Genomic DNA, 16,292 nt, shown 5'->3' on the forward strand with positions numbered 1-16,292 from the left:
AGAATGAAGGCAGGGTGACTGGTTAAGAGGCAATTGCAATTGTTTAGGTAATGGGAAGAGGAAGAAATAACAGCATGATGGTGGAAACAGTAAGGAGGGAAAAGTCATATTTATCTAAGTCAAAGTCCAGGAAAGGATATTTGCCAATTTGGCTACAAATAAAGAGATTTAAGGAAAAACCCAATCAAGGCCTCTAAGTATGCCCCAGAACTTCTCAATATTTTTGAGCTTTTCAAGTATAGGGCATCTAGATAGCTCAGTAGAGGGAGAGAGATGTAAACTTCTTGTTGAGAATTCTCTGTATTTGCATCTCTAATATCAAGCAGAGTGCTTGATGTACAGTAGATACTTAATAATACTTATTGATGGACCAGTTGATCCAGGGTTCCAAACAGTTTCTTGGCCCTCTGGAGAAGGAATAAGGTTGGAACCCAGCCAGGGAGATTAGTAATATGTGTGAGCCCACAGTGCAACCTGGTGATATTACTAGGAAGCTTGGTAGAATCTAAGCATGAACCTAAGCATGATGACACTGATATAACAGTACTATTCAAAGGTGGGAGAGATAAATGCTTCAATAGAAACAGTAACAACCACCACCACTACCATAAAACAAAAGCAAAAATACTTGGCTGTAAACAATCAACTGCTTGAATCAACTTCTGATCTCATATGAACTTCCCCCGATCTGCCATTGTATGATAATGACCTGTTTCCCTTTTGTCTTGGCTCCTTGGATTTTGTTTACATCTTATTGCCTCCCAATTTAGAATTATACTCCACATTTCCTTGCTGAGCTCCATCCTTGAACTTGTTTAGGAATTTCTTTAATTACTGGAACACATAAACCCTGTTCCAAGTCCTCCAACTGAATGTTGCATTTCACAGAATTGAAATCTGTGAATTCACAGAATTCCAGATGATTTGCTCTAATTTTCTCATATTGTAAAGGAGGAAACTGGAGGGAATTCAACTTGTTAAAAGTTATACAGATCTTGGAAGTAATACCAAGGTTTCTTATTATCTCCCCACCCCTACCCCGGAGAAGCTTGGAGTCCTCTCTCAACAACACATGCCCGGAGAGGGGACCGATGAGGAGAAAGCCATTGGTAGACTTCAGAAGAGTGTGTTGTTTTCCCATTTCCCTCTCTGGTTATCCAGCTCTATCTAACTTTTGACTTAGTTCCTAGACCAAAGGCAGATATTCTGAGCCTCTATCCAAACCCTGGGGCCATTTGGGCGGTGCTTATGCTAAACCTACATATAGTTCTCTAGCCTGGCTTCCATACCTGAGCCTTGATGAGTGAAGAACAAGACCCCAAGAGGTTTCCGAATTTTTAATTTGATCTGGCTATTCCCGATAGCTAGTTTCAGAACCCTCATTCCTGATTTTGGATGGTGCCCTCTGGCCCATGACCTCAGTCTAATCAGTCACTGTTCTTATTATTCATAATTGAACTCTGGCAGCTGATCTTGAGAACTTCATGGACCTGACAGGGACAATGGTTCTATGAACACCTATTTGTTCCTGGTACCCAGAACAGGATGAAAACATCAGAACAAGGTGCGATTCTTAATTCATTAACCACCTGCAGGATCTGGATTTTCTTTCCTTTTATTGGCACTGTGAGGACTTTTTCTGGTCCTCAGTTATCTGGGAGAGAGATCAGACTTATTCTGCCTTATCCCAGAGGTCAGAGTAGAGAGCAAGGATAGAAATGATCTTCTAGGGGACCTAACTAAACCTCAGCCTCCTCCAAGACTCTGCGTCTGGCTTAGGAGGGCACAGCATCATGACAACTCAAAACCCAAAGGATGAATCATATTCAGAGACTCTTTAAGGAAAACTAGCTCCCAGCTGGCCTATTCTAATCTGCAGAGATGCCCAACTGCAGTCCTGGCATCCTTAATGGATACATCTCATAAGACAGAAATGTGCCAAGTGAGTAAATGTTCCCATTTTGGGAAACTTCGAAGGTGTGTGGTACTGAGAGAGATTCCCTCTAATTGGATGGATTTACTGGAGCCAGTCCAGGCATACATAGCACTAACACATATCTTCTCTTCTGAGGATGACATCGTTAGAGTTGAGATTGCCAGCATGGTACACCGAGCCCATGCATAGAAAATAGCGACTGAATCGCCTAAAGAGAACTGAAATCCTTACTAAGTGATGTGCATTAATTACAGAGATAAGTCACAGACCAAAGGCTCAACTGTCAAGGTGTTATCCTGTGGACTGGGCTTGGATGCACGTACTTTCTGCAGTGACCCTCATTGCAGAGCCCACTGCAGCCCTACATGCATGATAGCATCTAGAATTTTAGAACTGGAAGGACCATTAGAACAGAGAATATTGACTTTAGAACAGAGCTAAAGGGGGCTTTGGAACAAACATAGTGCAGAGAACATCAGAACTCAATAATGTCCTTAGAAAAGGACATAGGATGATGAAACTGGAAGGACCTTTAGAAAATAGAACACGGGATGTTAGCTCTGCAAGGCTTTTTAAAACAAAGAACAAAGAATGTCAGAACGAGAAGGTATATTAGGGATCAGTTAGTCCAAAATTTATGTTTTGTGTCTCCTCAGAGGCTGCTAGTTGGTGTAGAGATTAGAGTGCTGGACTTGGAGTCAGAAAGACCTGAATTTCGAATCCTGCCTTAGAAAACAACTGCATGATGTTAAATAAGTCACTTAATCTCTGATACCCTTAGTTTCCTCATCTGTAAAATGGGGATAACAACTGAATCTAATACATGGATTCTTGTGAATAGTAATGACACAATATATATTGTATAAAACAATTTAAAAACTTAAAAGATTATTGTTTATGATGATTAGTAATAAAAATAGCTAAAATTTATATAGTGTTTGCTATGTGCCAGGTACTCTGCCAGATACATTACAATTATTGCATTTGATCTTCATGACAACAATGGAAGATAGATACTGTTATTCTCGTTTTACAAGTGTGGAACTTAAACAATGCTCTGTCCCCTGCCTCTGTACCACCTAGTTTCAGGCAAGGGATAGATAGTATTACCTGTTTTTTCTCCCACAAAATAAGCCGCAAATTTGCTTTTACTCATTCATGTTATTTGTGTGATAAATAGTTTATGTTAGCATCCTAGCTTCTCAGACCTGGGAGGGATCTTTGGAATCAGCTGGCCTAACTTTCCTAGTCTGTAAATCAATACCTTTAAAAATAATCCTGAGAATTGATCACTCATTCCATCCTCAGTTTGAATAGTTCTGATGACAGTGAATTTACTACATCCCAAAATGACCTCCTCTATCCTTGATGAACACTCAGTGTTAGGGAGATCTTCCTCAGCCAAAATCAGCATCCTTGTAATTTCTGCCTGCTACTTCTAGTCCTCTTCCCTGGGGTCACATGGAGTCAATCTAATCTCTCATTCCATATTTGGTGATTTTTCATATACTTGCATAGAACTATCATAATCCCTTTCCATTTTCTTTCCCCAGGCTAAACATGCTTTCCATTTCCTTCCTAATTCTTGTCATTCTTTGGTTATCAGTTTCCTTATCTGTAAATGGAGATCATGTTACTTATACCACAACATACGAGCACTTATTAAATAAAATGACACAGTTGTATTCCTGAGTAGCTAGTGGTGCCTTAGTGCACAGAGCACTGGGACTCATCTTACTGAGTTCAAATCTGACCTCAAACACTTATTAGTTGTGTAACCCTTGGCAAGTTGCTTAACCTATTTGCCTCAGTTTCCTCATTTGTAAAATGGGCTAGAGAAGGAAATGGCAAACCACTCCAGTATCTTTACTAAAACCCAAATGGGGCAGCTAAGTGGTCCAGGGGATAGAGCACTGGCATGGAGTCAGGAAGTTCAAACCTGGATTCAGACATTTATTAGCTGGGTAACCCTGGCCAATCACTTAACCCCAATTACTTCTAAAAAAGGAAATTTAAAAAAGAAAACCCTAAATGGGGTCATAGAGAATTAGAGATGACTAAAAAATGAATGAATAACAAAAACAAACTATTCCTATTAACATGAGATGTAACTTTAGGGTGTATAGACACTATACATTGAGGTACTGTGTAGGCTTTTGGGCTCAGAACAACATAGTTTATAAATCACTTTCATATGGGCAGAGCCAATTGGTCCTAGAGGTGATCTTAAGGTCTTTCCCATGCACAGTCTAAGATAGCAACCCAGCCAGCATCCCTGAGGCAGAGAATGGGACGAGTCTGTGCTGTGGATTTGCTGGGAGCCCATTTCCCCCTCTTCTTTGTGTTCCCAGTGGACATGGGCCATGGATTAAAATTTCTGTTGTTTAGGCAGAAGCAATTTGCTGCAAGAAAATCCTATGACCATCTGTTGCAATAGCTCAGAGTTGTAGCTTGGTTTGCTGTTTTTTTGCTTAATGCTTTCCTCTCTCCATAACTCTGTTATTAGTATAATCAACTCACAGAGGAAGGCTGGGCCAGGGGATGGACAGTGTGCATTTGCTCCTCATTTTGTGGCTTATTGGAGTGCCCGGAATAATTCCAAGGCATCTCTAGTTCCAGATGGAGGAGAAAGAGACTATATTGGACCTAAAGCTACTGTGACTTCCATTTTCTCAGAAAGTTTAGAAATAGCTTCCCAAAGTCTTTTGGCAAAGAAGTCATCCCATGGCACTCTGACTGTCCAAAGAAAAGAGCAGGTAAACCTAGGGAGACAATAAGGTTTCTGGAACCCAAACTGATGGGAAAGGTAGTGAATGGGTGTACTGCTGGACACCTGGTTGGGCCATTGCTAACTCAGGCTAATAATTCAAATAACAAATCTTTACATTCCAATTTATCCCCATGGAATCACAAAGAAACAGCTAAAAGATACCTTAAAGGCAATATGATCCAGTTCTCTCATTTTATACCTGTGGAGAGATCAAATTATTGTCTTGAAGGCCCACTAGTACTCTGTGGCACAGCTAAAATTCTAACCCAGGTCTTCTCACTCCAAAATCCAGTAGATTTTTCATTGTCTCATGCTGCAAATGAATTTCTATGCTAGACACTGTGCTAGGATCCCGGTACACAGAGACAAATATAAAACTCTTCCTGCTCTCAAGGTGCTTATATTCTACTAGAGTGGGGAGGGGCAGATTGACATGTATGCAGATAAGTATTTACAGGATAATTTGGAGAGAAAGAATGAAACACTAAAAACCAGGGAGATCAAACTTGAAGGAAGTTAGGGATTCTAAGAGAAAGAGGTAAGGTGGGAGTAGATTCTTTCCCAACATTTGGACCCAGAGAGCCAGAGAATGTCAGAGCTAGAAGTAGAGAATGAAAAGGTTGAAAGGGACATTGGAATAATAAAAACAAGATGTTAATGCTAGGAAGGACTCTAGAGATTAGCTGGTCTCATCTCTTTGTTTTGGGTCCCATCTTATTTCCTTATTAGGTTAAGCTCCTCCAGTGATTGGCAAGGGTTAGTTAGCTAGATAATACTTATCTGCCTCCTAGACTCTTGGGGGCCAGCATGGAGACCTACATACAGTTGGTGCTCATGGAATGTTTGTTGAAAAAATGGATTAAAACAAAACAAAACAAGAGAGGTTACTCTCTTCCTTTGGCTCAGTTCTCTTTTCTATTTCACCAAGACTTTTGCCCAGATGAAGAGCAACTTATATGGAATGAATTTATTTGATCAAATCTTTCTTAGGCTGGCACTTGTTGTAGAGTCATTTTTCAGTTATGCCCAGCTTTTTGTGATCTGTTGGGGGTTTTCTTGACAAAGACACTGGAGTGATTTGCTATTTCCTTCTCTAGCACATTTTACAGAAGAGGAAACTGAGGCAAACAGGATTAAATGACTTAACCATGGTTACGTAACTAATTAGTGTCTGCAGCTGGGTCTAGACTCAAGACGATGATTCTTCCTGATTCCAGTTCAGGCTGCCCCTGACACCTGTTAGCTTCCAGGAAAAACTGCCAAATATGATTATGCATGGATAGTAGGTGTGTGATTCAGTTTCTCTACTGTATGGACATCTATATATATGTTTATGGTAATGTGTCTACTTGCATGTCTATGAATGATTACTTATGTAAATGCATAGGTGAAAGGATGTGAGTGAATATGGGTCCAAGTTTGTTTGTACATGTGCTCCTAGTAGCATAAGCTCCTTGAGAGTAGAGATCATCTCTATTTTTGTCTTTCTATCTCCTCCACCTGTAACGGTGGCACATAGTGGGTACTCAACAAATGATCATTTAATGGATGGATTTATTCCAGCTCCCATGAGATCTATCAGTCTTAGTTACTGACCCTGCCATGACAATGAAGAAGTCTAGACGGTTCCATGTGTCTCCCAGGTAACACTTCTGGCCGAAGATCCCCAGGGCAACCATCTTGATGACCATTTCCACAGCAAGAAGGCAAAGATGAAGTCATCAAATGCCTAAATTGGTAAAGGAAAAGAAGAGACCAATGTGAATAACCTCCTTTTTTTTACTGTGACAGAGGAGCAGATGTTCCTACACATATAGTTCCTATAGTCATTTTATGTTTAAACCAGGTTAAAGGATTGTCTATGGAAAATTTTGTCTAACTTTATTATGGGACCCTCCTTTCTCCCTCTCCTCCCCTTATGTATCCCATTTCATATTTTGTGTCTATTAAAAAAGATGCCAACTAATTCGACTATTTATTAAACACATGCATGATCATTGTTCTAATTTATTAAAACTAATGCACATGACTGATGAAAAAAAGACACATTGGGACCCAATTGCCATACCCCAGTGGTTTTTGCATGGTCTCTGTGTGAATAACTGTTTATCACTCAGTTTACAAGTGCTTCAGATAAGAATGGAAATTGTTTTTTAAAGCTCAACTTACCAGATTCCATCATGGGGGTGGGAGGCTCTCTTAAAGAGTGCTTTGGGATCTGACATCATGGAATCATAGGATTTAGAATTGAGAGGGACCTCATTCACCATTTAGTATAACCTCTTTATCATACAGATGAGGAAAGGAGACCACAAAAGGGAATAATTTACCCAATGTTGCCTAGTTACCAACTAGCAAAATCTAGAATTTGAATCTGAGTCCCCTAAACCCCATTCTTTTCACTAGACCCCCATCCTACCTCCAGGATATTGCAGCGCTCTGATTGGCATTCCACATCCTCACAGGGCTGGAACATGCCCAAAGTCACGCAGTTCAGAAGGATGACCAGCATGCTAACATGCTCGAACCAGGTACAGGTCAAAGTTAAGGAGAACAATAGTTGGAAACAGACCAAGGTAATTATGACATTCTGCACCTAAGCCCAGATGAAAATAAGGAAGAAAAGACGTAGGAAGTGTTTGAACCCAGGGTCAGCCCTAGATCCATATAATGATCCATATAATGAATGTGGCTGTTGACATTGCATGGAGATATGGAAAGACATTCCTGCCAGTCAATAAGGTTCACATCATCATCATCATCATCATCATCATCATCATCATCATCATCATCATCTTCATTTATTTAACACTTTAAGACAGTGGTCCTCAAACTTTTAAAATAGGGGGCCAGTTCACTGTCCTTCAGACTGTGGGAGGGCCAGACTATAGTAAAAACAAAATCTCACACTGTCTCCACTCCTCAGCCCATTTGCCATAACCCTGTAGTATATGAAGGTAATGATTATTATTGTTCTATAAAAAATGATGAACAAGCTGATTTTAGAAAAACCTGGAAAGATTTACATGAATCGATACTGAATGAAACAAGTAGAACCAGGAATACGTAACAGCAAGATTGTGCCATGATTCTGGGTAAGTTATTTATTATTACTTGCTTTTTTTCAGTGGTTCAATGATCCAGGGTAATCCCAATAAATTTTGGATAGAAAACACCATCCGCATCCAGAAAGAGAACTATGGAGATTGAATATAATTCAACACATGCTATGTTCACTTCTTTTTTGTTTTTTTCTCTTATGGTTTTTCCCTTTTGTTCTGACATTTCTCTCCCAACATGATTCATAAAGAAATGTATATTTAAAAGTTAATATGCATGTAAAACCAGAAAATAAAACAATAGAAAAATTTGAAAATAATAATTTTGAAAAAGAAAAGTCATTAAGCAGCAATATACCTAATTAAATATACTTTGCCACATTTAAATAAAGTCCATATAATACTAGATGTGTCATGCCTCTGATAAATGTACTGACTGGGCTGTGAAACTCTGGCCAAGTCACATAATCTCTCAATACTCTTAATTAACTAAGATATTAAGCTGAAAAATTGAAAGGTGACACCGCACTGGTAGAAGAAGGTTTGTTACCTGGCAGTTCCTTATATTAATGAAATCATAGATCTAGTTCCTCTCTTTGACCTTCTCTCATAAAATGTTATTATATAAAGTTTCTCAGTTACTCTCTCCAAGCCCTAGTTCACAATATTTGCTTATCCATTCACCTTCATTTATTTTGGCTCTTATAAGGTCACTTAGCATGTCCTCTTCTCTGGTTTTATTTTATTTTTTTACTTTTCTTATTTCATCAAGGTCTTTCCAGAATTGTTTATATTAATTATATTTGTCTTTCTTAATTGCATTATAGGATTCTATTCTATTAATGTACTTCAGCATAATTTATTTATATATTCTCCTATTGTTGGACCTTTAGGTTGTTTTCAGTATTTTTTTTCTTTTCCTTTTTTGCAATTACAAATAATGTTGCTATAAAAATCTATGAATAGATGTCATTTTTTGTTTGTTTTTGATAACACTTGAAAGGGTATATTCCCAACAATGGGATTGTTGTGTCAAAGGGTGTGATTATATTTGTAACTTTTACTTTATGCCGGCAGATTGCTCTCCAAACAAAGTCTATAAGTTTTTTTTTTCCCCCGTGAATATGTTTATGAGATCATTCATTGTTTTATAATTATTCATGCTGGCTGTCTTTCTTCCCCACCCCCATTCTTTCCTACAATTTAGTTGTTGAGGATTTGTTACATGAGGGATCATTTCATTCTTTGTCTTTGCATCCTAATGCCTAGCACAGTGTTTGGCATACAGTGGATTTAATAAATGATTGTTGGTTGATTGATAAACTAATCAAGAGCTGGGAGGGAATGTAGATACTGAGTAATCTAACTCCTTCATTTTAGAAAGCACATAATCAATCAATCAGCAAGCATTTATTAAGCATCTCTCATGTGCCAGACACTGTGCTAGATGATGGAATTACAAAGGCAGAAAAAATTAGGAAGAACATGAAGATTTAAAAAGAAATGACTTGCTCATGGACTGGAAGGATGACTAGGAGCCAGTTTTTTAAAAAATGAACTATCAGACAGAGGATATCCTGGGAATTGTGGATAAATGTATAGTTCTGCACCAGCCTAGGCTCTCTGCAGTACAGACTACAAAATATATTCCCCCTTTCAATTATCTGGGTAACCATGGCAACTAAGGAACAAATAAGGTGTGCTTTTCTTGTAAGCTAATTAAATACCAAATGATTATGTGAAATATGAGTCAATTACTATTTATCATCCAGCAAAATCTCAGCCTATATATATATATGTATATATTTACTCAATAGTATTTTATTTTTCCAAATTCATGCAAAGAGTTTTTAACATTCTTGTTCCAATTTTTTCTCCCTCCCTTCCTCCAAGAAGCAAGCAGTTCTATATTAATTAAATGTGTGCAATTCCTCTAAACACATTTCCGTATTTGTCATTCAGTCTATATTTTCAATCACATATCAGCTAATCAATCAATGTTTAATATGGTATGGAGTCCAACTTCCTACTCTTTCTGAGGACCCTTCTCAAAGGGAGTAACTGCTAAGTTCTTAGTTCTGTGCCTTGGCTGTCCCTTGGTGACCTCATACCCCTTAAAAGGGCAAGGGTAGAAGTCAGTCGATGGCTGAGGAAGAATTTTATCCAGGTTTCTCTTGGGTTAATTGGATGACTGACATCTCCCTGTCAAGTGCCCCTCTGGGGCACAGGTTCACTCTAATAATACTGAGAAGAAACAACTCTAGTTGAAAGTCACAGATTGTTACACATTCTTTGTATTTGTTGAACCTAGACACACGGGATCCCCTTGAATTGAATAACAGAAGGAGTCCTGGGCTGGCTCTTAGGATGATTAGGTTACAATCCTGATTCTGCAACTAATTGTTTGTATGACCCTTGGTAATTCATTGTATCTCTGCATATTTGTTTTTTCTCTAAACAGTGAACAATGTTGGACTTGAACTGAGCTCAAATTTGGCCTTAGACATTTATTAGTTGTGAGACCCTGGGGAAGTCACTTAATTTCTTTCTGCATCAATTTCCTCATTTGTAAAATAGGAATAATAACAGTACCTGTCTCCTAGGGTTGTTGTGAAGATCAAATGAGATATTTGTAAAGTTCTTTGCTATATAGGGATAAAGACTGAACCTGTGATGTCACTGCTATAGAGAACATTTAGGGGAATAATTTCCTTGATTATATTGACACCTTTGCTTCAACTGGTATTCTTAGAATTGCCTAGAGCGCTGAGGATAATTGACTTGATTGTCACATAGCCTGTATGTATTAGTCAAGACTTGAACCTAGACTTTCCTAGATTTGAGACTGTCTCTATCTACTTCATCATACCACTCATCCTTTTCTTGTTCACAGGATGTTTTGAGGAGCAAGTGAGATCATAAGTGTAAAATTGATTTTTAAATTATAAAGCATGGAACCTATGAGATAGCATTAGATCCAATTACAATCATTTGAGTGAGGGACAGAACAGATTTCACTGTCTTTGGTGATAATATTTGAATAGGCTTCATAATGGAAATATTGTTCCTTGAAAACTGACTTTTATTTTTTTTCTTTTTCTCCATTTGAATTTCTCATTTTGCCTCTACCTCCATGTCTCTGTGTTCATTTGTCTTCCACTTTGTTTCTCTATTGTTTTGTTTAGCTGCCTTTTCTCTCTGTCTTCCTCTCCTTCCATGTTCTTTTCTCCCTTTCCCTACTCCTTCCATCTCTATCCCTTAACTGACCACAGATTAAGCTGAAAATCACCTTGTATAAAGATATTTTTACATGTAAGATATTTGAAAGGCTCTTTTGAGTCCAGGGTTGTTCAAAAGAAAGGAAGTTTGGAAAGTTAGGGTATCTTCAAAGCCAAATGAGATCATTAGAAGCATTAAAGAGGTAGTCAGCACCATTGTCTGAGATTATGGGAAAGCTTTGAGAAGTTGGCTGATTCAGCACTGGGGCACTGGAAAGCAGTGAACACATAGCAGATTCATATTGCACTTAGGTAGGCCAATGTTAAGGAGAATAGTTAAGAAGGAAATGGGGGTTATTGATATGGGGTGATTGAATAAGACTAGCTGACTTTAGTGAATTTGGGAAGTTTGGATTTTCGGAGACAAGAAAGTATGACCCAGATGAGTCTTTGGAGTATGAAAGGGTTAACACATACAGCTTTTGGGGCTTCTCAAGGAGAACATTTCCTGACATATTTAAACTCCTCTGGCTGTCTTTCATGATGTTCCATGTCTCTTTTCCAGTGCTGTAACTGAAAGGCATGTATTCAAGGATGTGTTCTTATCTGAGGGTCACTCCTGTAAATATCCAGCATTTTTTGGCAATGATTGGTAACATTTCCACATGACTGGGAAATCAATCTTTCCAGAAAGGGGTGAGTTTGTGATAGGGAGACCTTTCAGGGCAATTTCAGCTACATTTTTGATATGGCAGTTGTTTTGAGACTCTGCCCCCTTACCCTACAGGTGTATTTTGAGAGCCCAGATGTCCTTGTCTGAGGAATGCTTTTAACTGCAAATGGAGCGCCAATGATTCATGACCCACACAGCAAATGACATTCAGCAGGTATTTTGGTTAAGCAGGCTCTCAAGTGGCCCATGCAGATAAACCCCCTAAGTCAGTGCTCATTAGGAGAAGTAATGAACTTGGCTAGTGATGGATAAGGAAAGCTTTATCAGGTGGCACCCAGTGACAGCAGCTGAGAGCAGAACTATTCCTGACTATATAGGGCTAGGAGTCAGGAAAAATGCTGGAATAAATGGGTCTAGCTGATAGAATGACCAGACTATCTCCTTCCTTTTGAATTGCCCAAGCTGGGGCCACTTAATTCTCCTCTTCAGGCAGTGTGCTGTGCCAAGCAGACAATATAGAAGGGCAGAAGTACATAATAAGTGCTTAATAAATGCTTTTTGATTTGTCTTGATCTGAAGAGGGAAAGATGATTACTTAAAGGCACACAAGTAGGTGGGAAGGAAAGAAACATTTATTAAATTCCTACTGTGTATCTTGAACTTTATAAATATTATTTAATTGGATTGTCAACCATGGGAGGTAGGTGATGTTATTATTCCCATTTATAGTTAAGAAAACTGAGAAAGAAAGATGCTAACTGCTAGTCAGGGTCATTTAGCTAGTAAATGTCTGGGCTGAATTTTAACTAGAGTCTTCCTAAGTCCAGGTTATGCTCTCTCTACCTCTTATGACCCCCTTGAACATATAAATTAATCATTTACTATGTTCCATGAGAGTACAATGCTAGGCACTGGTAATACAAAGAGTTCGTATTCTAATAGGGAGAGACAACACATATAAAAGATTCCAGTTGCAGGGCAGATGGAAAGTCCTAGTAATCCTTGGGGGGCTATGGCAAAGCAGATGGAAATCTATCTTCTCTAGTGTCATTTCCACTGATAAAATCATATGAGTTTCTGATGCTGAACAATTTGACAGTGCTATGTTCCTACTGCCAAAATACTAATGTATTCTAATACCAGTGTCCCAACTCCTACATTCTGCAAGAAGCCTGATACTTTGCAGACTTTTTAAAATCACAAAGATAGATCACCAGAAGGGTCTTCAGCTTGAAAGCATCTTCCCTTTCACTATCTGCCCAAATACCTGAAATTTCACCATTAGAATGATAGCTTTCTAGCATTTAAATATAGCACTAAAGAGCTATCATTACAAACTCCCTTTCTTTGGGACAAAACTCTTTCCTTTTTTAGGACATCTTTTGAGAATCCAAGCCTCCTGGAGGGAAGCATATTTGGGACCCAGGATCTCAGGGTGACTGAACTTATTCCCCATAAGAAGGTCAAAAGCAGTCTTAAAGCCATGGAACCCAAGGAAGAAGGTAGGACAAGGACACAGAAATGAAAAGACAGAAGATGACCAGTGCCATTTCCATGAAAGAGAGAGGTGGGTGCCATTCCTACCTTCTCCATAATCTGAGTTAACCACACTCTTCTTTGGTAATGTCAATGTCACTTTCTATAAGATGTGGAGAATAACCCATTTCTGTCTCCCTTTGCAGGATTGTTATGAAGTCAAGTCAGGTAATAGATAGAAGATGCATTGAAAATTCTAAGAAGAGTGAGTAATAATGATGTAGATCACTTTTGACAAATGGCCTCATTATTCATTCATCTAGTATCCTCTAGGCATCATTATCCCCCCAACTGTAGAGGAGGTCTTCTGAGTTAGAGCTGAGTGAAGTCCTCCCCAAGACAAACTGCTCTGACAGTGAAGTTTGTGAATATTTGCCTGAAGATGATGCTTTCTAGGCCATTTATAGTCATATGAAAAAATGCTATAAATCACTATTGATTAGAGAAATGCAAATTAAAATAACTCCAAGGCACCTCCTCATACCTAGAAGAATGGCTAAGATGACAGGAAAAAATAATGATAAATATTGGAGAGGATGTGGGGAAACTGGGACATTAATGCATTGCTAGTAGAGTTGTGAACTGATTCAACCATTCTGGAGAACAATTTGGAACTATGCCCAAAAAGCTATATTGGAATATTTTGTTCTATAAGAAATGATAAGCAGACTGATTTCAGAAAAGCCTGTAAAGACTTACATAAACAGATGCTGATCAAAGCTAGCAGAACCAGGAAAACATACACAGTAACAGCAAGATTATGTAATGAACAATGATGATAGACTGGGCTCTTAATTCAGTGATCCAAGGCAATCTCAATAAACTTTGTATGGAAAATGCCTTCTTCCAGAGAGAAAACTATGGAGACTGAATGTGGTTTAAAGCATAGTATTTTCACCTTTTTTTTTTCTTTCTCATGGTTTTTCACTTTTTTTCCCGTTTTTCTTTTCCAACGAAACTCTATGGAAATAAGTAAAAAAAGAATACATATATAATCTAAAAATAAAATTTAAAAAAGGTGATGCTTTGTGGTTGTCTATTCAAATCATAATATGACATCAACAGTTCAGATATTGGAATTAGAAGAGCTAGGTTTGAATCTTGGCTATTCTATTGAATCAGGTGACCTTCACCAAATCACCTAATTTCTTTTTAGTTTCCTTATCTGCAAAAAGGGCTTGAATTAAAATAATTTCTAAGTGTCCTTTTGACTCTAAATCCTATGAAATCTCTTAATCAGATACCCTACAACAATTCTGGTTAGAAACTCCACCATATGATTCTGCTTTCCCTAGAGCACTCCCTGGATTTGCAATATAAAGGGAAAAAGCTCATACAATTATAGGAATATAATCACCAATTAATTAGGAAGATTTCTCAAGGTCCTTGTTAGAATGCCATAAGGCATTACCATTAAGACCTACTCCCAAATCCGTGGAGGGACCTCTGTAGTCATGCTTCTGCTGGGGCTAGAGGTAAAGTCTCCTCAGCATTGAAGAAAGCATGGGGACAGGGGGATGCTGCTGCTGTGTTTGTCTGGGGAGTCATAGGAGAGATTGGGATAGAAATATTGATTCAAAGACCTGGTGGTTGATCTTCAGATAACAATAAGGGAAGGGAGAGGTGTGTGTGTGTGTGTGTGTGTGTGTGTGTGTGTGTGTGTGTGTGTGTGTGTGTGAGAGAGAGAGAGAGAGAGAGAGAGAGAGAGAGAGAGAGAGAGACAGAGACAGACAGAGACAGAGACAGAGACAGACAGACAGAGAGAGAGAGGGAGACAGAGACAGAGACAGAGACAGAGAGAGACAGAGAGAGACAGAGACAGAGAGAGAGAGAGAGAGAGAGAGAGAGAGAGAGAGAGAGAGACAGTGTGAGAGAGAGACAGAGACAGAGACAGAGACAGAGACAGAGACAGAGAAGGAGAGGGAGAGAACAGAAGATGTTCTTTTTGTGCTTCCTTTCATGAATTCTCCCAGGGTACCAGAATTCCTAACTGTGGTTTTGCCTCACTGGATCTGTCTTCCTACTTGTTATCTGGAGGTAGGATGGGGATGGGATGTGGTTGGCTAGATGATCTAGAAATCTCCTTCCATATTTGACATTTTGTGGTTATATATAAAACGGTGCTAGAAGAGGCTAGAGAGATACAGGGAGACAGATTTGGGTTTGTCAGAGTCAGAATGAGGGGTTAAAAGTAAAATGGGTGACGTCTGTAAGACCTCTGGTGTATGGTGGAACAAAGGCTCTCTACTATTTACTCTAAGTCATATGTTGCTGAGACTTCTCCTTCCCCCCACTTCTTTCAAATGATTCACAGAAACTTCTCCCAAATTCATCACGATATCACGTTGTGTATTCTATATGGGCTGGGGGCCAAAAACAACACCCGCTCTTATTTTCAATTCTGTAAAAACACTTCATCAATAATGTTCAGCTGCTGTTCTTGGGAATAACCACAGGGGTACGGGGAGAGTCCATCGTCCATAATGAGCTGGCATGTGGGCATCTCATTTGCAGCCCCTCCCCCTCTCCCACTTTGGCAGCATCTGCTGAAATAGTATTACACAACTGAAAGTGCATTTTCCTGGGCATCAGATTCCTAGGGTCCAGGCCCAGCTCTGCTGCTCACCTGTCTGTGATTCTATGCAAATTTCTTCTCCTCTCAGGGTCCAATGGGTAGAAAGGAGCCCTGTGTTTGAAGACCATAGTCTTCTTAGGGGATCAAATCTTGGCTCTAACAGTTACAACCTATGCTATCTTGAGTGGGTCACTTAGGATTTTGGGGTCTCCTGACTCCATGATCCAGGGATCTTTGTATTATAACCAGAACATAATGATTAGATGCAATCCCTTCAGCAGCTGTATATCCCCAGGCCTTTGTCCGAGGTAGCACCCACTCTAGCTGGGCCTCAGTCCCTACAATGTGCCCAGAACGGATCTCCCCAAGAAGATATAACTTATTTTTACTCTCAAATCTTATATTCTGTATGGTTTCTGAGCATTGCTAGTTGTTGGGTAGTGGTGGAAATTTGTGTGTGTGTGTGTGTGTGTGTGTGTGTGTGTGTGTGTGTGTGTGTGTGGTGGCAAGGGTCACATTTTCTTA

At 39.1% G+C, this 16,292-nt stretch overlaps 1 protein-coding gene across 1 annotated transcript in view; it reads right to left on the reverse strand.

Annotated features, from left to right (window-relative positions):
• The window catches only part of CACNA1H (calcium voltage-gated channel subunit alpha1 H), a 383,111-nt gene that overhangs the window by 138,326 nt on the left and 228,493 nt on the right, over positions 1–16,292 (reverse strand). Inside the window, 3 exon segments of the mRNA XM_074279700.1 lie at positions 6,303–6,408; positions 6,411–6,435; positions 7,126–7,237. Of these exon segments, the coding sequence (XP_074135801.1) occupies positions 6,303–6,408; positions 6,411–6,435; positions 7,126–7,237 (243 nt within the window).

The sequence above is a fragment of the Sminthopsis crassicaudata genome, chromosome 1, assembly GCF_048593235.1.
Source record: "Sminthopsis crassicaudata isolate SCR6 chromosome 1, ASM4859323v1, whole genome shotgun sequence".
Taxonomy (NCBI): domain Eukaryota; kingdom Metazoa; phylum Chordata; class Mammalia; order Dasyuromorphia; family Dasyuridae; genus Sminthopsis; species Sminthopsis crassicaudata.